This window comes from Laccaria bicolor, genomic scaffold (genome assembly GCF_000143565.1).
Source record: "Laccaria bicolor S238N-H82 LACBIscaffold_16 genomic scaffold, whole genome shotgun sequence".
NCBI classification, from domain to species: domain Eukaryota; kingdom Fungi; phylum Basidiomycota; class Agaricomycetes; order Agaricales; family Hydnangiaceae; genus Laccaria; species Laccaria bicolor.
Window position 1 is genome coordinate 736448 of NW_001889887.1, and position 23409 is coordinate 759856.

Sequence of the window (23409 nt, forward strand, 5' to 3'; positions counted from 1 at the left end):
TGAGTAATGGTGTGATGACCCTAAATGCAGGTCTGAATCTAGAGAGAAAGAAGAAGCCTGATCACGCGAGAGTCCGCTTATGCCCTGGATAACCACGAGCGCGGATGTCTCAACCTTCTCGGAAAGCCGCAGAAGGGAGTGAACAAGTCCCTTCGGAGAAATGGGAAAATACAAGAAAGCTTCGTTAGCTTTCACAGGAGACACGAGCTCCTAAAGTTAGTTCTATAGGAACTGACCTTGATCTCTTCGAACGCGAATCTTCAACAGGCTTGAGGCGAGTCGTGAGTACGATGCTCGTGCAACAAGATAGGAAAAGAATATGGTGTAAGAAGAAGTAATATTCTTTTCTGTTTACAAGGTAGTTATACTAAACGTGACTAAACATGACTAAGCGTGATTGCGTGACTCTGAAGATTGTAGAAGAGGAATTGCGCTAGAGAAGGATACAAACATCGTTGAATAGGAAATATAACGAGAGAGGGGAATGCCTTAGTATCGACCCCTCACACCTATTATACCTATACATTGGGGGAGGCCTACAAAGTATCGTAGATCATGTAAGTCCAGGTGGGTCTCAACTGTTTTCCTGATCATGATGAATGTCAATTAGATATTTATACATCATAGTCCTTCCTCTACGATTGTGTGCCAAAGAATCCTAGACCACCACTCTGGAATGGAGGGGTGACACCACTGCGAATAAGATTACCAGTACCATATCAGCACAAACGAAAAAAAACAGGAACATGATAAATGACTAATGTGAAGACAGTTGTACTGATCATTAAGCCAACCGCTATGGCTGTCAGGTCTCTGAGCTGTCATCGCCCATATATCTGAATACTGCATTTTTGGGGTTGAGAAGAATTCCTGCACAATGCGGTTGAATGTTGCAAAGAGGTGCCACCTGAGCTTATCCCCAGGAGGAGCAGGATCAGACGCTGTAGTCAAGTTGGCGGGTACCGGGCTTGACTGGACGTTACAGTTTTGGTGTGCGGCCACTGTAGCACAGAAGAATGCCATTATAGGCATGGGCAGCAGACTGGCGAAAAATTCCTGTACACTAGCCATCTGAATGTGGTAATGTTGTTAGTGGTAGGTGGGTGCATGGATTAACCACGTACCATTGTGGTATAACCTTTGATAATGTGCTTGTCTGTCGCAGGATGAAGGGGCCAAGTTGTCCAATGAGGGCCGCTATTGAGGACCACAATAGTATCGCGTTCCCAGGGCCATCCTTCTTCCTTACTGGCATTCCACAGACCTTGACGCCAATCGCCCTTGGATATATGATGTGTAGGGTTCAAAATCTCCATCATTCTGGCTTTGGTCATCGTAATGTTGAGTGCAGATTCATCCATGAGGACGTCTGAGTGGTAGGAGGTGAGGAAAGGTCGATAAAATCGTGATCGAGGCACTGATGCGAGTGAGGGTTTTGCAAGAAGCTTTTTGAAAAATGGGTTCGCGGGCTCCAGGGTGAGTGTTGAGGAGAGAAGGTACATCCCTTTATCATCAACCTTTGTATCCTGAGCAATCGTCTGTGGCCAATCTCCGTGATGTGTGCCAAGAAGTGTTTCAAGTCTGTACAACATTTGGACTGCCACTGAATCTGTAGATGAAAGGTGTAAAATTTTGTTTACGAAGCAACCAAAAGTTAAGATATACCTCCAATAACTACCACCCCCCCATGACTCTTGAGCACACGCTCGATGAATGCTTCAGCATCCCACGCCCTCATTGGTTTCCCATCCTCCAATACCCACTCCCACGAAGCGACCGATCTCACTCTCCAGATATTATTCTCTTTGTCCTTCTCATCGGGTCCCCCATTGGCTGGTGAGGTATACGGACGGCACCAGCCAGGCTGGTTCCATTTGTCTGCCTCTGCGGCACGTTCAGGTGCTGGCACCCATGAACCGCATGCTCCGTCACGGAATTTTGGGTAGGGATGGATGTTGTAGAACAGAAAGAGCGAGTGTGACTCCTGATACAGAACGAAAAAGACAGGGAGTACAATGAGAAAGGTGATGACCAAGGGGATTCTTCTTATTCGTGGGGATGACCACATGGGTGGGAGCAGCAAGTGTTGGACCTGTCATGGAGTTAAGTACAGGTTCCAGGCAGATTCCCAAGCATGCTTCTTTTGTGACTGAAGATAGTTAGTTGTGGTGTGTCATAGTCACCTTTCTGTGTCTTGGCATTCCTAACCTGCAATGAAGCCAACTGTTACATAAATAACTTTTTGGAATCTCTTTCCTTTCCGTTTGGTTCGGCCAGCGTTGCTGCCAGAAAAAGTTCAAAATCTTCACTTTTATCTCCAACAAGTGACATAAAAGACGCACCAAATTCAGAGCTCAAAAGCAAGGTCCACATTTGTAAATAAGTGACACTGTTGGACAAGTTTACAGGAACGTGGAGTGACCTTAGATCGACACTGGCCAATTAAGTAAATCCTTGAAGATCCTTGCCAAATTACACCAGTTTTAAATTTTGGAGTTTTTAGAGAAAACGAATGGCACAATCATGAACCTGTCTAGTGTTGTACTAGGCGTGAAATCACAACAGCCTGAGTGTGTGAGGTTTTGGGGTTTTTGGGTCACGAAGTTCAAAAACAAATTTTGTTTGGCTTCGCTTGTATGTATACACTGAGTAAGGATCAGATAGATCTGATGCTTCCCATTGGCTCACGTCCAAATGACAAAAAATCTTTCCCTTGTCGACCCACTCCATAAATTGCCTAAACATACCTCTCAAAGAACAAAGACCCCCAGATATTGGTAAGTATTGGGGAACCAAGTCTAGACTCGTTATACTTACAATCCAAGAAAAATTTGAGAACTATCTTCATGTCTGGCCTTGGGGTTGGACCCAGCTTTCACGCATCACCATTGTCTACATGTACCAGCCGATGTACTAACAAGAATTTTACTTAGTAGGCGAATTCATTAATAGCTGTATGTAAGTGAATCACCGGGGGGATCAACATTTTTTCAAGTATATAGGGTGTCCCATTCAGCTTTAGAGAGACAGTTTCAAATTGTCACCAAGTCAAGTACTTAGGGGGAAAATAGAAAACTTATAAATCTGGCTCATATTACAACACATCTTTGTCTGGGAGTTGAACCCAGATTTTGCGTGTCACTGCTTCCGATGGCCTCACTGGCCAATGTACTAACAAAGATTTTAATAGGTCTAGGCAGGTAATATATTCAGCAGGTCATATGAGAGAAAATGATTTACTGGGCATCCAGCATTGGAGATACACTATTTAAACCTTCTGATAGAAATAAAATGGCTGGGGCATGTACCAATGAAAAACGAAATTTATCATAAGTCAGAAATTCTATCTGTCTGAAGCTCTGTTTGAGAGTTGTCAAATATTCACGCATCACAAAACTGATTTGAGACTCAAATATTTTATCAGGAGTGTCTGTTCTATATAATAGGTGTAGGTAATGAAACCATACCGTCGATCGAACAAGGAGAAAATCATATTTATCTCTAAAACATTTCTGTGGGTCACATCCAACGGAGATGTGTTTTATGTACTAACGGAAAACAAAAGTTTCCCAAACAATTTCCCGCTCCTCAAATCCAGCATCTAGTTGCCTGAAAGGCATGCCAGTGTACCCACTCAGAAAATCAAAGCTCTTCACAAGGCTCTTCTCTGTCTGGGAATTGAACGCAGCTTTCGCGTGTCTTGACTCAAGCATCTGTTCGTCACGGTGGGCACGTTGGAGAGGTGCCAAGTGACCCGATGGGAATGCTTCCTCAGAGCTCAGTCGCAATGCTCAAGGTGAATGATGATGATGATGGGAATGTCTGCCTACAAACAGTGTATCTACTCCGAAGCCCTTGCCAAACACAACCAAACATGTATCCCACAGTGTTGGAGTGTCGAGGCCCGACACTCCAACGTGTACTAGTCAATATACAAACAAAGACTCATAGAGAACTGGCAGTGTGCAGTATACATTGGAAATGGTGCCCGCCAGGATGCGCATCACCGAAAAATTAAAAACACACTTTGAAATACTAACTGAAATCTCTGATTGGGAGTCAAACCCAGTTTTCACCCAGGTGATTGAACTGGTACACTGACAGAGTAATTGAAGATAAGGTGAACATAAAATATGTATCAAGCAGTTGACATTGGAGGGCTTGGCCCCGGTCTTTCGCGTTCTTACAAGTTACAAGCTGTAAATTACAAGTAAGTAATTCATTGAGCTCATCAGTAACATGGCAAAATAGATTCCAGGTTTTTACTGGTTTTGGAAGTTGCCAGGGTTTCCAGAAACCTGAAAAGGAATACTATACTAATACGACCAACTGTTCAGGCCCTTTGGGGTGTGACACCTTTTGACCATCTCTTCATCACTTCATTGTCCTGTGTGATGCATGATGAAGAGTTTTTGCTCTTCGTCCACCACATATTTCTCAGACGGTTTGGCCCAGCAACCTGTCAATTTTTTAGCTGGGTATAACATGGTTCTGAATATGCCAAATGTGATGTTTAAAACAAAGCACCACAGGTCCGGAAAAAAATGACTATTTTTAATTCAAAAAAAAAAACTCTTCAAAACTTGGTGTGATGTGTGACATCACGCCTACAGTTGAGTGCAAAAAGAATGAAGGTTGGTTCATTTTTCTGGTTCTTTCTAAGAATCTATTGTACCTCAAATGTATTTGTGTATTTTTTTACATTATGTAGTTGTGTTACACTTCCCTTGGTATGGACTAATTTCAGTGAAAGCTGGAGCCTTGAGAAGGTTTTTATTCTGGAGGCCATTTTTGGCATCTGAAAAAAAAGATATGCGCTAACTGGGGAGGTAGCCAGAACTTACCTCTGGTCAACCTGAATGAGCCTATCAAAGAATTAGTTAAAAATACTGAGTGGTTATGCTTGTAGAGCCTCCAGAAAATGGTCATTTTGCGCTATTTTGGTCATTTTTGGCCTGTTTTAGGCAAAACAAGCCATTTTCCAAAGCCTCTACAGACCTAACCACTCAGTATTTTTGACTGATTCTTTGATAGGCTCATTCAGGTTGACCAGAGGTAAGTTCTGGCTACCTCCCCAGTTAGCACATATCTTTTTTTTCAGATGCCAAAAATGGCCTCCAGAATAAAAACCTTCTCAAGGCTCCAGCTTTCACTGAAATTAGTCCATACCAAGGGAAGTGTAACACAACTACATAATGTAAAAGAATACACAAATACATTTGAGGTACAATAGATTCTTAGAAAGAACCAGAAAAATGAACCAACCTTCATTCTTTTTGCACTCAACTGTACTTCCCTTCCTTCACAACCCTTTGTGATGCTTGACGTGAAGACATGGTCGTATTAGTACAGTAGTCTAAGGGTTTCTCTGGTCAGGGACTAGTGATCATGTATATCTTATGCTATTTGGGTGGTGGGTTTCCACCAAAGGATACATAGGTTGCCAAGTTTTGATATTTTTCAATGTTTCGAGGTTTTTAGTGGTTTTCGGAGGTTGCCAGAGTTGAGAAACCTGTGGAAACTGATTTGCTCAATTACTGATGCTGGCGACAGAAAGAAAGAAATACAACCATTCCGACTCTTCAAAAATGCCTTAATCATAAGTTGAAAATGTCGAGCACCTCCAAGCTAAGGAGAATGTGTATAAATGGTCGAGGTGCACCAGTGAATATTGAATGGGTGACTTTCTGTAACTCAAATCTATAAAAATGAATAAATTTGACCCTTATCGGAGTTTGAAATGAGAACTTCACAGGAGAGTTTATTGGAGTGAATAAACCATAATGCCAACTGATTAGATTCTATTTGATGTATTTGCTTGCCTTGTACAAACTCACTTTCCTCCCATCTGAGCTGCTCTGAGGTCATGTAGGCCCGTGGATGGGTTTATTATACTGATTGCATGCTGGGTGAAGCCCAAAAAATCCCAAGTTGAGCTGAACATGGCTGTGGATCAGTGAGTTAGGTGTCAAGAAGGGTGTTTGTAAGGGAGCAACAGTTTCCGGGAGGGGATTTTGTAGCCATAAGACATTGACACTTCTAATAGACTCTGTAGTGGCTTTGAACTGCAACGAGAGGGAGCAGAATGCCCCAGCCGTAGGAGAGTAGTAGGGGATGAGGCAGAGCTGACTAAGCCATGTGGGAAGGAATTGTACCCAGGAAGGAAAGGTGTCCCCTTGGCAGGGTTGATTCCAGCGTTTGAAATCTGTTCGAGGGGTCTGTACCCTCTGAATAGATTAAGGTTTGTAACTGGGTTCCAACCAGGGACTCCATCAAAGTCGAACCCTTACAAGACTCGGCATCCCGGCAAAGGACCCTAGATTTCGTCGATTTATTCAAATCTAGAGAATTTGTGTTACGGAAAGTCACCCAATAATGAATAGACAACAGCAGCAAATACAAAACATAATGATCTTCAGGGCGTGAATATCCCCTTTTGTTCAGAAGGTCGGGACTTGGCGTTCTGGTAAGATCGTTGCCATTGACCACAAATATAAATGGGCGACCAATCGCCGGGTCCTTCACACCACAGCACATCACAAGGCCCGCTCAAGCGTTCAAACGTTCAAGACACACAGCATCCAAGCCAGGTAGCTTGGCTTTTGAGCTAAACGTTTTCAGAGAACTAGGGAGGAGGAATAAAGAGGGCACTGAGAAGCCAAAGAGTCAGTCTCAAATGTATCACGCTTGCGGGTGACCCCTTGAAAGCCTTCTTCTCTAGAGAACCTTGATTGGCCAAGAAAATGGCTTGGTTGACAAGGCCGCGCCGCTACCGATACAGGAATCAGTATCTTCTCATGGCATTTGTCGTGGCCGTCATCTTGCTCTCTACCACAGAAACCTCCTTTGTCTCCATCTTTTCATGGCGCTCGCCCCTCTCTTTCCACTCAGATCGCGACGTGGGAGGCTCACCTGGGGCTGCTCTACAACCCCAACCCTGCCTTTCGGTGCCACAACATGAAGAAACAGCAGTCGCGCGACGGCCTCCTCCCGCGCAGAAACCACTTACGTCCCCATCGAAAACGGTCAAGCCACTTGGGTGGCACAAGTACCTCCCAAATGGAATGCTAGAGATGAACCCGGACGGCGCACACCCCATTTTGGAGCTCATCAAGAACGGCGAGGATAAGTGGCAAAAGAAGCTGGAGAGGGCGAGTAGAACCCTCGAGGAAGCCGTGGTGGAGTATAAGCGTAGATATAAACGCGCGCCTCCGAAGGGGTTTGATGACTGGTACATCTCTTCTCCCCTATCCCGAATCGCGATGGTCTGACATGGCAATAGGTGGAATTATGTACAGGAGAACAACGTCCAGCTGCCGGACGAGTATGACTTTATTAACCGTGACCTCGAGCCTTTCTGGGGGGTCAGCCCGCAGGACCTTCTGGAGATCCAACAAAGGCAGGAGGAAGTCACTGACTCGTTCACTATAGGTAAAAACCTGACACACCGTACGGACCTCGTGAAAGTGGCGTATGAAAACCCCGAGATGCTGGAGCAGAGGAACCTTCTCCGTGGCCTGGACGAGATCTTGGATTTGCTCAAGCCGATCGAACATCTCTTACCACCGTTCCGTGCGATATTCAGCCCGCATGATAATCCCAACCTGTTGACTGACTACTACGTCAAGAAGGCCTTATTGGACGCTGCGAAGGAAGGGAAATGTAAGTACCTTACTACCTCAGACTTCCGGCCCACTGACCTCCCACAGACATCGACCTAAAACAGCTCCCCGAAGCCAAGCACTATGGCTTTGCCTCCGCCTGCCCATTCGACTCGCCCGGCCGTCCGGTCCGAGACGCTCCTGTCGACCAATTCCACCGTCCCCCACCCCGCCCTGGCAAAAGCTTCATCCACGACCACCTTCTCTCCATGGACCCCTGTCAAAACCCATCGATATTCTACAACCACGCCCAATACGTCGCACATGACCTGGGGCCTAAGCCCCAACCCGTACTGGCTATGCAGTTCGCATACTGTTCCACTCCGCTGTTCCATGATTTACAGACTCCATCGTTCATCTCGTGGATGGATGATGTGCACCCCAGGGAGAATGACGTGGAGTGGGAAGAGAAGACGGATGAGAGGTTACTTTGGAGGGGGAGGAATACGGGGATGAATCATGACAAGGGCACGCGATGGATTTATTCTCAGCGGATTAGGCTTGTGAGGATAACGAATGAGATGAATGGGACTGAGAGGGTTTTGATGCCCCCTTTGGATTCGGATATCACGGGGATGGGGGATGAAACGACGAGGAGGGTGGGTGAAGGTGTCGATGTCAAGAAGAGTTTGCTCAACCCTGCGATTATGGACATTTCATTTACCGATAGACCGTTGGGGTGTTGGCCGGAGGCGTATTGTGAGTATATGAAGACGCTTTTCGACTTCAAGCCCGACTATAATGCGCACGGGAAGGACGCGGGGAATCATAAGTATTTGGTTGATGTGGGTTCTCGTTTTTCATCGACCCCATCTGAGCACATTGCTTAAACCTCGCGATGTAGGTGGACGGAAACGGCTGGTCAAGTCGCTTCAAACGTCTGATCACGACAAACTCGCTGGTGTTCAAAGCAACAGCATACCCGGAATGGTTTGTCCTTTTCTCTTGTCCCCTCTTCCCCTCCTCTTTCTTTTCGCAGATCCCCCTCCTCCCTTCCGTCTTCTCCTACCCCACTAACTCTAACCCCGCAGGTGGATCGACCGCATCCAGCCATGGGTGCACTACGTCCCCATTCAAGTGGATCACTCCGACCTATACGACGCATACATCTTCTTCCGTGGGGGCTTGTATGGCGAGGGAAACCACGACGACCTTGCTAAAAAGATCGCGTACAAGGGGAGAGAGTGGAGTCGCACGTTTTGGAGAAAGGAGGATATGACCGCTTACTTCTTTCGGTGCGTTGTTTTCTGTTGAATCCATATAAAGGGCAGGGGCTGATGGGGGGCGGTACCTAGGATGTTTTTGGAGTATGCGCGGCTTATGAGTCTGGATAGGGAGGGGATGATGTATAATGGCTGATTCTGGCGGATGCATATAGAGGATGAGTGTGTTTTTTCAGGTAGTGTTTCCCCACTTTCTGGAAAGTTGAGTTGGATTGATCAGATCCATGTACTAGGCAGCTGGCGCTGTTGGACTCCTATGTGTGGGTTATGAACCTTGGCCGATAGCCACTAGACGTATTTCGTTCCGCTTTCTACGACCCATGACGATTTTTCCATTACAGGTATGCAGTTGTTGTATTATATTCTGATAGACTTTGTAGCCTTCTGCCGATGACAATAACGATGAACACTGTTTGTACATAACACCGAATGCATGGGTCTTGTCAATGCATCTTCGCAGGCGCCCTTGACTTATCGGCACTCCCTGCAGGACATTTATGCCGAAGAAACATATGACGGCTTGCCTCTTTAAGGTATGTGGTTCTCCTGCTTGTCACTTTGGTGAATCTTGATCGAAACCATGTGCGGGTCGTGAGTCTTACATTGGCTGGTGACGTTAGATGTGTTTTTTTCTTTACAGGACGCATTGCGATGTACCAGGTACGCAGCTGTCGAGATATGTACCATATTCTAATGAACTTTTTATAGACCTTATGACAATGAATATCTACTTCAAACAGTTGTGCTGCACATGTCTCTTTTCACCAGCCAATCTTTGGAAACACCCCTCCTTTATCGGGTCAGGTCGGATGGGACGCCACTGCTCACTGCTTATAAACTGCAGTCGAATGGTCACCACACTCCCACAACGCTTCAACGCCACTGCTGATCTCCGCGTTTTCAATTCAAATCACTGTGAGTGCTTACACCCTCGCGGGATTGTCGCGGTACTGTCCCTGGCTAACGAAATCCTGGCTAGCAACGTTCTGGCTAAGACAACCTGACAAGCTTGTTGCGGTGATTGACGTTCCAGGGTTCTCGCACGAGAGAGTCGGAGAATTTTCCAAGCTCAATGGCGTCATCTCTGGCTCCCAAGAAAGTGGCGTTTGGGTTCCATCCCACCAGCGTTTGTGAAATGCGTCTTATGACCAAAAAATCTTCAATTCGGACCGTCCTTACGACCTCTGCTAGCCAAAGAAACTGTTATCCGTGACCTAAGATTGTACGATATAGAGATATAGACGTAATGTGAATGGAAACAGATGGTAGGAAATACGATGAGTGAAATATTAGAAACCGCAGAGTCGGAAGACCGAGTAAAATAAGCGAACCCATATGAGCTCTCAGATTTAAACCCAAGATTTTACACCCAAACCAAGAATCTCAAACATTACAGGTGCGACCTCAGAAGCAAGGACAGCAATTCCGGCGTAGACGATGACCTTTGTCAGAACTAGAAGAGAAATCATTCAGTCAATGAGCTGGCATTGAGAAGAAGCACCAACCATCCGCGTCATAATGTTTCACCTTTTCATCTTCCTCGTCTTTGTCGACCCCATTAACGTTCACAAAGCCCCCCTTTTCCGAAGAAACGGCAGACCCATGCACTGACCGGATCTTCTTAAAATCGTTCCCCGGCCCATTGATGTCAACACCACTGCCAATCCCACCAACCTCAAATCCAATATCGCCCGTCGCAGGCAGATCAATCACACTGGGTATAGGGTGGAGTCCAAAGCCTCCACCAGGACCTGCCACATGGAATTCGCTAGGGACGTTCTTGTACTCCGTGGCGGGAGTATAAAAACGTCGATGAGGGAGACGGAACGCGCGGGCGAGCAGCCGATACGTTGGAGGAAGGATCAAATGAAGCGCAGATTTTGCGAAAAGACGCCATGCAAAGATGGCTAAGATGCCCACGACCATCTTCAACGCAGCAACTCCCCACCAGAGACACACGTCTGACCATCCGCGCTCGAGTTGGATCCATTGTCCCCCCGCGTCAAGGAGCCACCCGCTGCCCGGCATGACGATGGTCCGGCCCATCAGTGCACCCACGCCTGAGTATTCGACTCCCCACCGGCCCACAAGACTGCCGAGGACGACGCTCATGAACGCGATGGCGTCCTCGAAACAGGGGCAGTCATCCACGGGCTGTGGATGTTGATGAACGAGGAAAAGACCAATAGGGATTAGAATGATAGGAACCTCCCATCCCCCACGGAGAACCCAGCTGTCTAGCCATTTGCCTGCGCCGAGGCCTTTGCCCACGTATATGACAGCGTGAGTGCTGTCGATTCGGGTGCTGACTCTTAACGCGGAAGACAGCCAGAAGAGGGGGTTAGAAGAGGCAAGGACGACTGAGATGCCGGACCAGCTAGTGTGGCCCCACCAGATGCCTGCACCGAGGATTATTCCCATGATGCAATCGGTGAAGGAGTGCATAGCGGTGTAGATGCGACCAAAGACAATGGAAAGGGTGTAGATCGAGAGAATGACAGTGAGGATGGCGTATGTTTGCGGAGATATGGTGCCAGAGGAGGCCATAGTGTGAACATAGCCAAAAAAGAAAAGGGCGATGGAGACGCTATTAGTTGAATGGGTCGACGGGAATCCGTATTCGAGATGATGGCTCCCAATAGCTGCATTGACGGGTTGAACACGATAGAGGCATGAGTTTGGAAGGACCACATACTGAGACGTGTCACAGGGGGGGCAAATGGCCTCGGAGAACAAATCAAGTCCTTTAACACAGAAGAACAGTATACCCCGAGTGCCAAGACCATCAGAAGCCTGGCGAAGACGGTTAAAGGGCAGCTACGAAGAGAAGGACGAAACACCCACCCACGACCTACTTCATCGTGTCCGAAGAAGAAAAATGTCGGCAGGAGAATCATGAAAAACGTGTGTGTGCCCAAGGAGGAGGTATAGACAAAATATGTGTCAAGCCATGGAGTACGAATTCTTTTCTGGAAAGTGCGTGTCAGTACTTCGAAAAATGGTGTTGAAACGAGGGCTGAAGAACGACGGGGCAGGTGACTGGTGTACTGATAAGACTCAGTAGAATGCTATGGTGCTAACCTGCATTGTAGCAATCATCTCTGACTCTCGCTCAACAGCCTTCACTAACTTCCGCCTGATGGCTGCACGCCACCATGACAAAGTCGCATCGTATACGTCCATCGAATGCTGGCCTGGAAGTACCTCTCTTTCTTGGAACTTGTAACCATAAATGTCGTCATAAGTCATGCTGTTTCTATCCGTCGTTTCAGCACGCGCAGAGTGTCGTCCGGAATCGTAAGAAGGTGCTGGAGAAGCCGTCCTCGATGAAGGGGTTGAGGGTGGTCCAGATAGTGTAAAATGAACTGAATGGTCTGTCCGCCCGCCGTTTCGGCCATTCTGGTAAGGCATCGTGCACGTAAGTCGTTGCCTCCTAAAACTGCCTTATCCAACGACGAACAGGGAGTTTGAGATTTTTTGAACCGGGCGAAACTTTGAACTCTGGAATCCCTGTGAGCAGCTGTTGAAAAAAATTTCTCGCTCATAAAGGTCTGAAATACCCACCTAGCTGTTGAAACCTCAGGCCATCCAGCGCCAAAAAATGTTTTGGCGGTCCCCTTGAGAACGGGGAGGTTTGGCATGTGTGTCAAACCGGCCCACGTTAACGTCACCGAAATATTACGTAACCATCAATGCTCTTGAACAGCAACACCAAACATTACAATCTGCACCAACTTACGTGCAACAACAAGAATTCTACCGCTGAAGAAATCCTTCGTTTACGGAAAGCGAATGTATCTAGATTGTGGGGTTAATCGTCGACTTGTCGAGTTTAAAGTTTCCTGACAATGAGGCAGCCGGGAATGTGCGGCCCGACGAATGACGCATACGTAAACACAGAGTCAGCACAAAGTCAGCAGTTGCAAAGCAATTTTGCCAAAGTTTTGCCTCCAACTTTTTCAACTTTCCAATACTTATTCTTTGCTCTTTCCACAACATTCACGAAAATTAATTGACTCAAATCTCGGAATTCTATTTCAGGTGAATTATGGCCACCGTTTCTCGTCCCTGCCTTCCTCAAGAACTAGTGGACACCGTTATCAACTGGCTGAGCGACGACGTCGAATCCCTTCGAGCCTCATCCCTCGTCTCCCGCCGCTTCGTCGCCCTTAGCCAAAAACATCTCTTCTCCACAATTGCACTACGCTCTGAGCCTCAATGCAGGCTCTATCTACCTTTTATAGCCCAAGAAGCTCCAACCCAATCCCCAACTTCGAGGATCATCGCCAAATTCACTGACCTGCTCGAATCATCGCCACACCTCGCCTCGTACGTGCACAGTCTCGTACTCTCCGACGACCTATCCGAAACGGGGCATACCCTCAACCCAGTATCTACTTGGCTATCTATTGGCACCTCACAATGTCTGGTGGCCATCCTACCACGGCTTCGGAAACTCCAAACGTTCCATATCCAAGGGGTGTGGCAGTATTCTACGGCGTGGAGCCATTTCAACGCGCACTTACGAAATGCCATGATGAATATGTTTCGGTTGAAGTCGTTGAGCTCCCTCAGCATACATTGGATTCATAATTTCCCGCTTGCTATGCTTCGCTCTTGCTCTCAGCTAAAGCACCTGGACTTGAGGTTGCCCAGCGTGAGTGATGACCTTGACGGCGAACGCGAAAGCCAGGAATTTCTGAGAACAGCTCTGGAAAATACTACAGATGACGCTGGGCAACCTCGTCCTCAACTCGAATCACTTACGCTGAGTTGCTCTCTCTTCGTCTTGGATTGGTTTATCCGCCACGCAGACTCCATTTTTGATCTGACGCATATTCGTAATCTTGCGTTTCCTGGACCAAGCAAAGGTGACGTTCTGTGCAAGTACATCTGGAGTATCATCCAGACGTGTTCAGGCTCATTAGAGCACCTGGCGTTGTGGCCGTCTAACTCTGGTGAGAATTCCATCAATAAAAAAACGTTCCGCTTACGTAGAAAATTTGATATAGTTAACACTTCAGTATCAATGTCCGCCGTGCTGGAGAAAATGGATCTCACTATCTGCACAAATTTGCACTCTTTCGACATATTTCTCAATTTTGACGATGACATCGAGTGTATGGGACCTCGCCTCAACACACCAGCCAAGACCATCGACTGGATGTGCGAGATTCTAGGGAAAATCCCGCATTTGCGTGGGATTGGAAAAGTTGCATTGAGGTGCTATACCCACCATTACGAAGGAGCCGACGGCCTACTTCTCCGAGACTTATCCTCGTTGAGCAAAGTTGATGATTTTCTTTCAGAATACCCGGAGGCCTTAGAGCGGGTGTGTTTATTGGTGGCGAATAGCAGGTTGCCTGTTCCTGAGGTGCTGGAGACTATGGAAGGTTATCTTCCGCGCCTTTGTGCGAAGGGTATTGTGAGTTCGGAGCTGGTCGATGGTATGTGTCGCCGCCATGTTCGTGAGTAGGCCATGAAACTAATGAGTAAATACTTGGGACAGATGATCGGATTGCTGTAGTCTTCTGAGGAAAATGACACATGATATTTACAAGGGGAATTTCCGAAAGTTCAATAACCATAGGCGCAAGTTGAGCATGTATGCTATCCGTGGACGTATTAAAAATACGGTTATCTGCCATTCGTCGACGCCCGAAGTCGTCCCCGTTTTGTCTTTCCTTCCCTTCAGCGATCACAAATGATTTCATAAATCATAGGTGGACCCAAGGGGTTGAAGACAATTGAAGAGAGGGTCAGCTGTTCGGCCGCTATTGACACATTCTTTGCACATTCTAGTCTTCACACCCTGAATGACATCAACTCAAGTGTGATACGGTGCACACTGTAGCTCTTGGTAGTCTTAGGGTTCTACCGCGAAGGAGTCGTGACTTCCTCGACTCAGCTATCGGCGTGGCGTTAATCTTGAATCTTGGCGTTCTCTCCGTTCAAAATGACCAGAGTTGGGACTCCGAGGCTGGAAAATGCACTGATCATTCTGCTTCCTCGCCACGCACCTCCGGTATTTAATTTTGATTCATAAATCTCACCGCATGGCAAACGTTCGCACTTTGGTTCTTGATCATTGCGCCACTCGGCAACACGCAGTCTTCCAGTACGCCACCTTCCGGGACAAATTTCAAGAGGTTCACCCAAATTACAATGACCATTTTGAAACTCACAGCTTCTAGCCAACTGATTTGTCTATGTTCGTTGGCTGAGCCTGCGCTCTGCGGATGGGTGTGGGGTTTATATTTTTCTCACCCGCTCAAATTATCGCCATCTTCGGCGGCTTACTGGGTAATCTCAAGGGCATTGATAAAGTTTGCGCGTTCACGCTAGCCTGCTTAGTTCAAAGGTCTGGATTTCTTATCCAAGAATTATTCAGGAGCCTGAAAAGCCGGATCGATTATTTTTCACTGGTCAGGATCCCTCTCGAAATTCATTCAATTCTAGTCATTCATTGAAAATATATGAAAATCACCGTAATGAAGAGCTTTTGAACGTATGTTGTCCGTGATCGCTTACATATTTCGCCGACTTTTTTGGTACCTTAGCCCTAGGGCTCTTACGCAACTTTCCACGAGACGGCAATCAGTTGAAGTGGACAGACACGCTTTGACACCATGTCATGTCGGACACTCAATGAAAAAGAAAATAGACTGCTTAACTACAAGTTGACCTGGGGCCACGCTACAACCACCTAATGTCAATCACTAAAACAACAATCCTCCTTGCTGTAATGTCTGAATGGTGACTTCTCCGCCCCATTGCTATCCGGAGCAAAATAGCCCTGCCTGCGCTTCCTATCAGAATCCCACTTTACCTGCACAATGGCTACGCCACCGCGGTAAACTCGCCGATCGCTCCGTGACGCAGCAGTGAGCGGCTCTCTAAATCTAATCGGATTCAATCTCATTCGCGTTTGGAGAACGCTTCCCTGCGCCCCCGCGTCTATGTTCCACATGATCAGCTTGAGCGTTCAACGTCGCAGCATATAATCGAACGTACCCGGAACTGCATGATTACTAGGATTATCACCATTTGTTTCCTCGTAATTAGTTTGGGGCGGTATTGAGGGCTGTGGATTTTCAGTATGCACACCAAACCGGATAAATTGATGCTGCAGTTCCCCGCTCCCCGGTGGAGGCTCAGCGCTACTTGATTTTCGAGATCTAGAAGAGTCTTCAAGGCGTCAAAAAGGGGTCTAGGGTCATGTGGGAAGATGGGGTGTAGATTCACCTTTTTCTGATGAAGGTCGCGCTTTTTTTGGGGCATTCCACGCCGCCTGGCTCCCTGTAGACCGATCAGCTGGTTTGGCGAAACCACGCAATGGCAATTTACCTTCTGCTTTCCTTGAGCTAACTGATGTGGAGCGAGATCGTCGACCACGCGTTTTACCTACAATTCAATGTATCGTCAGAAGAGGTGTTGAGTTGGCAGGAATCAGATGGACTTGGACCTCCAGCCTCGTCGGAGCCAGGTAACCAACTAATCCAAGAATCTATTGGCGGCGATTTAGAAGCTAAATGACAGCATCAACACCACTTGATTTTTGGAGTCGTGGGCAGATTCCTTACTTTCATCTTTCGATGTATTCCGGAAGTCTAGGACTTCAAAATGTGATTTTGAGCGGTCTGTTACTGAAAGAATGAGACTTCTGTCCACCGCACTCCGACACCAAACTTTACCAGCATGTTTAGAAGGAGCAGGAATTTTGGGGAAGCGTGGCCATTGGTCTGGGTTGGCTGGGGGGATGCGAACATCCGATCCCGATCTAAGCTCCGAGAAATGAGGCAGGGTTGTCTGTGGGCCTACATTACGAGGTTAACAATAGACCAGATTGAGCACTCTGGTTTGTGGATACTGACTTGTCGATGACAATTTTATGTCCGGCAGGCGCATATCCGTAGACGGCGGCATTCGCTCCGTAGAATGAAACGGCAAATGATACCCACCTGGGTGGAAGGAAAGACTGTGAGCTAATGAACCAAACACAGATAGCCGCGTGAGCCATTAATCGGACATACCGCCAAAAAAGCCATGAGGATGCATATGCCCCAGTGAGTCTAAATTCCATTCAACCTCCATGAGGCAAATCGGTAAAACGGGATAAAAAAAAATAAACAAACCGTCCCCAATCACAGCCCTATTTTTTCCCTTCCCCCTCGCATCCCCGTCGCCGTCATCGTGATCAAGATCGAGCGGACGATGCCGCTTTCTGTTTTTCAAATTTCGCCCACTGCCATCTACAAAAAAATGACAAGGGGAGATCAGAGCTCAATCGAAACAACAGAGACAACAACTAATCCCTCACCTTGCTTGGGCGGTCGTCTCGGTCTCGGGAGAACAATCTTCCCATCCGTTCTGCGCGGGAATATGGCGGATTTCAAATGGCACGACGAGCAACGACACGTCGAAGAGTCCAAATACGGGTGCGGCGTTGGGCTCGTGATGATACGCGAGGCTCTGCTCATGCTGCGTCTTATCGCAGGGCTGCGCATGCCTGGTCCACTAGAAGAGGAAGAAGAAGGATGGCCCACCGCGTTCATGTCGCGCGGCTTGTGCGTGGTGTCAGGTTCGGGTTCAGGTAAGTGGAGAGAAAGTACGTCGCGGGGGGGGAAAATCAAACCAACGAGGGAGGTGAGGCGGATGGAATAAAAGAGGGGGGATTGGGATCCTGAAGAAGCTTTTGTTATTAGGTGGTTGTGATTGTGGTGTGTGGGTTCTTTGTGGTTCTAGCGCCTAGGCATGCCGGGGACGCCGCTGAGTTTTCGATGATACCCACATTGCATCCATCGAGAATTATCAAGAGTAAGTAGCTGGGAGAATTTCCTAAGGCCTCCGAATGAGCACTCCAATTCGAGATTAGCTCGAAATTTGCGTCCAAGTATGGCAAGTTCGCCTAATGGAACTTTCGAACCATAAATCGTTATGGTAACTGCTGGGTTGGTACCTGACAGGACGCGTACCTTGACATGATCGCCACAATCGGTTGCGGATGGTTATTTCGTCACGGCAGGGCCCGTTTCTTCGAGAAATCCATAGTGCCTTTTATGTTATTCCTTTTGTGGATCGTTAAATCGCCGAAATGAGAATAGGGCTGGAAGGGGTAGATGTCATGTCCGCTTCTCAAGGAGGAATGTGAGCAGTTGTGAGCTTCCTAGCTTACCTTCGTGCCATGCGTTGAGAAGTAATATGATCAAACACAATCTCATGGGATATCTAAGGCTTCAGACGGACACCGGATATGAACTCACAGGACAGACTCTCGAGTTGCCAGCTTCAGTGAATCAGTCAGAATGACTGGACAGTTGTTAGAGGTTTCCTGAGAAAGATGGGCAGATGATTGTTTGTTGATCATGATAGGCGCCAGACTCCAGGTCCGAATTTACGTATATGCGTCATGCGTCACCAACAACTAGACAGGACTAGGCGTCCATCAACGGAACGTACATATTTAATTGAGGAGAGGAACGAAAAAGGTCAAGTAAATACTTACGACAAGGAACAGAAATCTATAAGTGGAGTGGCAAGGAAATTGAGTATGTTCGTCCCCCCGTCACCAAATCCTAAAACGCCTAGCAAACGGTAAAAATCTAGCGCTATGCGCAGTATGACGTGAGGGGGGTGGCGCGCGCACGCGATCTCCTGACAAGAGCATTGAAGTCACGAAAGCTTGGACCAAAGTCAAAGGTGGCGCACGCCGCAGTGGTGGCGGACATATGTATAGAGATTTGAGGGACGGACATAGGGCGAAAAAGTCAGAGGTGCGTGAGCCGTCGTGACGGGGTGATAATAACAATTTGGCATTTGGCAGGCAGGGTTCTGTTTCGGAGATTAAGGACGACGCTCGACGCGAGGTGCGCGTGTTATAGAATACTCTTGAGGGCGTGTTAGATGTGAATAAAGATCTCAATTGTGATTCAGATTACACATACGGTAGGCGATCAGAGGAACCGGAACTAGTAAATAAGGAGAGTGGAGTGCGCGGGTACGAGTACGGGAGGGGAAACTTGCTGATAAATAAGGAGAGTGGAGTGCGCGAGTACGAGTACGAGAGAGAAAACTTGCAAGGGCTGATGCATGTACGTAGAGAGAGGGGTCGATGTGGAGAAAAGGCCACGCGAGAAAGGCCATTGCGCGATTACAACTACGAGGGAAGAAAAGCCGCTTTGCAATAGGAAAAAAAAAACCAATCGCGAAGGAGAGTGGTGCCAGTGATATGATCACGAAAGGAAGTAAACGTAAAGTGTCCTCGCCGCAGCATGCTTGAAATGAAAAACCAGCCTTCATCCGCGACCTTCCAGATCCTGGATCTACCGCAGTTTACTTCTTCATTGCTCTCGCCCCACGGATTAATAAAACTTCTTGCTTGTCCACCGCATGTACGCGTTTAGCAAAAGGATCCAGGACCAGAATGCCGGAAGGAGAGTGAGGCGCGAGTCGGAGAGGGCCAGTGGGAGTTGGAAATCGCCGATACGATACAAAGAGCCGAGGAAAGTAAGTGGTGGTGTTGGTGATGATTATTAACGAGGAAAAGTCCATGACGCAGCGCTATAGCCGGCGCGATTAAAACAAACATATCAAACTTCTTCTTTGTCGAGTTCATCGTTCTAGATTTTTTGCCTTCTTCGTCTTCGTCCCCTTTCATCATCTTCAACCTCCCCTCACATCTTCTTACTCAACGTCAAACTCCGCATACTCTCCTCCAAAATATCACACATCGTATCCGCCATCGCACACCGCTTCTTCTCATCCTGCGTCAATCCTGCGCGAAGTCTCGGTGACGTGGGGACTTTTTGCGTTGCTGACGTTGATGAATTCGCCGTCGACGCCTTGACACTCGACGGCGTCGCAGCCCTAACCATCGGCGACCCAGGCGGCGTAACCTGATCAACATCCACAACACGCACAACAGCCTTGCCCTCCAACACTCTCCTAACCTTATCCGCATCCCAGTTCTTCGGTGCACCGCCACCATTACCACCCGAAGAAGAAGAGGAAGAAGGTGAGGATCCAGAAAAAGCATCCCAAAACGCCGAACCCATCTTTCGGAATATCGTCTGACTCGCCATGGCAGCTAATACAGCGTTCTGCACCTCCCTCTCTTGTTGCTGCTGCTGCTGCTGTTGCTGCTGTCTCTGCAGATGTGCGTCCTTGCCAAGGAGTAAAGGCGACGACGGCGGTGTAGGATAAGATGAAGACGCCTGTTTCCCAGAAAGCAGCGCGGAAAGCGTGCTCCCATACCCATTGTACGTGTACGTCGATGGTAAGTTTGGCTTGTTGCCGCTGTTGAAATAATGTGGGCGGAGGTTGGACGCCAGCCCGGTGAGGGGCTGGGTAGGTTGTTGATGTTGTTGGTGTTGGTGTTGTTGGGATTGATGATGGTGGTGTTGGGCGGCCATTTTGCCCCAGAGGTGCATCCGGTATCTATGAGTAGAAGGTATCAGATTGAGTTGGAGAGATGGAGGGAAAGAGGAAGGGGAAAGGCCACGAAATCAAAGTAAGACGAGGGAAGAAGAAAAACATGAAATCAAAATTTGAAATTGAGATCAGAGAGAAAAAAAAACGGAAGAAGGGGGAGAAATAAGCGCGAAACCAGGTCGGATTCAGAGGCAAAAAAAGAAAGTTATTCCTTTGGCCAACGAAGAGAAAGAAAGAAAGGAACGCGTAAGCGTCCACAAAGGGAGCTCCCAAAGAAAGCACTGAGGAAGAGCAGAAAAAGTCGAACAAAAAATAGCAAAAAAAAAAAAAAAAAAACAGCAAAGAGGATTGGGCTGAAGAGGTGGGGGCAAGGAAGAAGGGGAGAGGGACACGAGTTCAAAGTAAAACGAGGGAAGGCGAAAAAACATGAAATAAAGATGTGAAGTTGGGGGCAAGGGCAAAAAGAAAGTCCTTCCCTTCTTCAAAAAGAGAAGAAAAAAAAGGACGCGTAAGAATCCCCAAAGTTAGCTCCCAAAGAAAGGACTTGAAAGAGCAGAAAAAATCGAACAAAAAATTGAATAAAAAACAGCAATAAAAAATAAAAAATAAAAAAAGGTAAGCGGAGAGGAAGCGCAGGGTATCAAATGCGATCGTGCAAGGGATTCGCAATTGGCAAAGATGCATCATAGGAACAAAAGAAAGAACCATGGGGGTTGAGAACGAATCAAGCGGACGAAGAATAACACGATAGAAAAAGAAAAAGAAAACGCAAAAAAAAAGACATACGCATCCAAAGTCTTCATAGTAAACGGATTCAAATCCGCAAACCCATCAAACCCACCCATCCCCATCCCCGTCTTATTCCCCATTGCCCCCTCCCTGTCCCTGTCCCTGTCCCTCCTACCATTCATAGCAGGATTAATATTCTCCAAGCTCACATCCGGGACCAAAGCCGTATGTACAGGCATCACACCGCCACCTCCAAAGCCGCCCCAGAACCCTTGTTTCCCTTGGGAGGAGGAGGAGGAGGAGGGGAGGTCTTTTTGTGTGTTTGGCGTCAGTAGGCCTGTGCTTTGATAGGTTGAGGTGGATGCAAATGCGGAGGAGGAGGAAGAGGTGGAAGAAGAAGAGGCAAGTGAGGCAGCGGCCAACACCTCTGCAGCGCTCATCTCCGGTAACGGTGCGGGCGGTGGTAGATTCAGGGCTTCGATCCCATTGACGTCCACCCCGGTGGTCAAACCAATGTCTCCACGGCCGGAGAGGAGTGTCCGCTTAAGCGCTGCGATCTCCTGGCGGAGGGCTAGGTTCTCGGATTTTGATGACCCGAGCTCGGTACGGATGGCGTCGAGGAGTCTGTCGCGTTCGGCTATGTCGCCTTCTAGTGTTGATATGTATTCTGTGTGGAGGGGGTGTGAGTTGGGTTTGAAGGGGGACGAAGAGAAAAAGAAAAGAAATAGAAATAGAAAAGCGCTAAGAAAAGAAAAAAAAAAAAGAAAGAAAGAAAGACGACAACTCACCCTTCCTACGAACCCTAAAATTCCTTGCACTAATCTTATTCCGAAGCTGCCTCTTCTCCTTACTCGTCATCTTCGCAAACACTTCAGGCGAAGGACGCCAATCATGCGGTAACTCGTCGTCATCATCATCACCACCATGTTCGCTCCCTTGGCCCGTCGTATGCTGGTCCGGCGGGGAGGGTAACGACGTAGGTGGCTGATTCACCACGATTGGCACGGCGGGAGTAAACAGGGATGCAGTGGAGCAGGAGCAGGAGCGGAGGGAGGGGGGATCTTGGTACCCCGNCCTTTTTACCTGGGTCTTGTTTTTCGCNTGATGAATCCCGGTATTCGTATTCTCCTTATCCTTCACACCCGCACCGATACCCGCACCACCACTCTTCTTGACGATCCCACCACTCTGCACCGTCCCCTTCCTCGCCTTCCCATGTCCGCCTACTTTGACGGGTGGGATCGTGAGGACGAGTTTCTCTTCTTCCTCTTCAGCTTCATCTTCAACAGCCGTCGAATCCGCATCAAAGTCCGTTTGGGAGGAGTGCTGCGATTGGGGAGCGGGGGAATCGACGAGTTGTGGGTCGATACCGATGGCTGTGGAGTCGTCGATTGGCATCAAGGGAGAGGTGAGGGACATGTCCATCCCCATGCCCATGCTCATACCCATCATGGAGGACATGTTCATGTGGTCGAACCCCATATCGAAGAAGGTTGATGATGATGATGATGGTGTGGACGAGTCATATGGGTGGTGGTGTGGGTGGTCCGCAGTGCCGCTGCTGGCTTTAAGCTCATCGTCAAAGAGTGTGAAGAACGAGCTGTCGATCGGATGAGTGTCAATAGAGTTGTCGAGGTGGATGTCAGGGAACGAAGTGGGGAGAGTGGATTGGGGTGGTGTGAGCAGTGCATGGCTAAAAGGCGATTGGGCGGGCGAGGAGGATGGGGATGGGATGGATGTTGGGGGGTAGAAAAGTTCAGTATGGAAGATATCGGATAGGTCGCTGTATGTGTCAACTAGCATCGTAGTAGTAGTCGTAGTCATTGATGAAAGAGGAAGAAAATACAAAGCAAACGCTCTGCCCCCAGATCACGTAAGCTGTTCCGACGTTTCCGTTGCCGAGATGCTCACGCAAGCATCCCTTCTACGGTTTTCCATCTCTTTCTCCGCAGCATGCGCCCATCGATGGGTACACATCTCCACTTTATCGCCCACCGCAGCGATCCGACTGAATAAGCCGCCTTTGTGCTCGTTTTTTGGTGTGCGTTGCTGTTCAGCTTGACCACACAAAAAAACACGTTCCTGAATATCAGCTTCTTATAGCCCGTCCTTTCTTTGTCTCTGCCCTGCCCGGCCGAGGCCGAGATCAGGAAATTCAAAGACGCCCTCTTATACGCAGTCCGCGTGTATACATCAATCGCAAGTTGCAACAGTTGTATGCACCGGGAGACCTCGGAAGGCGGGCGTATTAGAACCGGTCTACAACTCGAGGCGCACGTCCTCGATGTAAGATTCGAATTCTTGCTAGCCCTGCAAGAGAAGAGAAGTCGTGTGCCCACAAATAGAAAACATTGCGTGCCGTTCCG

General features: G+C 47.9%; 8 protein-coding genes across 8 annotated transcripts; 4 read left to right on the forward strand and 4 right to left on the reverse strand.

Moving 5' to 3' along the window:
• Positions 1 to 658: 658 nt before the first annotated feature.
• On the reverse strand, positions 659 to 2068 carry LACBIDRAFT_299437 (uncharacterized protein; the record flags this gene model as incomplete). The annotated part of the gene is made up of 4 exons (XM_001882405.1): positions 659 to 693; positions 747 to 1071; positions 1125 to 1609; positions 1666 to 2068. The coding sequence occupies 4 exons, from the start codon at positions 2066 to 2068 to the stop codon at positions 659 to 661; spliced, it is 1248 nt and encodes a 415-aa protein (XP_001882440.1).
• Positions 2069 to 6743: 4675 nt separating this feature from the next.
• Positions 6744 to 9020, forward strand: LACBIDRAFT_299438 (uncharacterized protein; the record flags this gene model as incomplete). Its single annotated transcript, XM_001882316.1, has 6 exons — positions 6744 to 7231; positions 7283 to 7662; positions 7710 to 8446; positions 8506 to 8591; positions 8693 to 8896; positions 8957 to 9020. 6 exons carry the CDS (start codon positions 6744 to 6746, stop codon positions 9018 to 9020), a joined length of 1959 nt encoding a protein of 652 aa, XP_001882351.1.
• A 361-nt stretch (positions 9021 to 9381) lies between these two features.
• LACBIDRAFT_299439 (uncharacterized protein) lies at positions 9382 to 9773 on the forward strand (the record flags this gene model as incomplete). Its single annotated transcript, XM_001882317.1, has 3 exons — positions 9382 to 9417; positions 9525 to 9544; positions 9593 to 9773. 3 exons carry the CDS (start codon positions 9382 to 9384, stop codon positions 9771 to 9773), a joined length of 237 nt encoding a protein of 78 aa, XP_001882352.1.
• Positions 9774 to 12932: 3159 nt separating this feature from the next.
• LACBIDRAFT_328386 (uncharacterized protein) lies at positions 12933 to 14917 on the forward strand (the record flags this gene model as incomplete). Its single annotated transcript, XM_001882318.1, has 4 exons — positions 12933 to 13842; positions 13897 to 14331; positions 14608 to 14642; positions 14717 to 14917. 4 exons carry the CDS (start codon positions 12933 to 12935, stop codon positions 14915 to 14917), a joined length of 1581 nt encoding a protein of 526 aa, XP_001882353.1.
• A 686-nt stretch (positions 14918 to 15603) lies between these two features.
• Positions 15604 to 17439, reverse strand: LACBIDRAFT_328387 (uncharacterized protein; the record flags this gene model as incomplete). The annotated part of the gene is made up of 11 exons (XM_001882406.1): positions 15604 to 15660; positions 15714 to 15841; positions 15899 to 15968; positions 15992 to 16183; positions 16232 to 16248; positions 16293 to 16391; positions 16468 to 16701; positions 16846 to 16869; positions 17020 to 17108; positions 17205 to 17401; positions 17431 to 17439. The coding sequence occupies 11 exons, from the start codon at positions 17437 to 17439 to the stop codon at positions 15604 to 15606; spliced, it is 1116 nt and encodes a 371-aa protein (XP_001882441.1).
• A 1347-nt stretch (positions 17440 to 18786) lies between these two features.
• On the reverse strand, positions 18787 to 19027 carry LACBIDRAFT_299442 (uncharacterized protein; the record flags this gene model as incomplete). Its single annotated transcript, XM_001882407.1, has 1 exon — positions 18787 to 19027. One exon carries the CDS (start codon positions 19025 to 19027, stop codon positions 18803 to 18805), a length of 225 nt encoding a protein of 74 aa, XP_001882442.1. The 3' UTR covers positions 18787 to 18802.
• A 530-nt stretch (positions 19028 to 19557) lies between these two features.
• On the reverse strand, positions 19558 to 22867 carry LACBIDRAFT_294583 (uncharacterized protein; the record flags this gene model as incomplete). Its single annotated transcript, XM_001882408.1, has 3 exons — positions 19558 to 20320; positions 21101 to 21680; positions 21832 to 22867. The coding sequence occupies 3 exons, from the start codon at positions 22865 to 22867 to the stop codon at positions 19558 to 19560; spliced, it is 2379 nt and encodes a 792-aa protein (XP_001882443.1).
• A 79-nt stretch (positions 22868 to 22946) lies between these two features.
• LACBIDRAFT_299446 (uncharacterized protein) lies at positions 22947 to 23295 on the forward strand (the record flags this gene model as incomplete). The annotated part of the gene is made up of 2 exons (XM_001882319.1): positions 22947 to 23084; positions 23137 to 23295. The coding sequence occupies 2 exons, from the start codon at positions 22947 to 22949 to the stop codon at positions 23293 to 23295; spliced, it is 297 nt and encodes a 98-aa protein (XP_001882354.1).
• Positions 23296 to 23409: the final 114 nt, after the last annotated feature.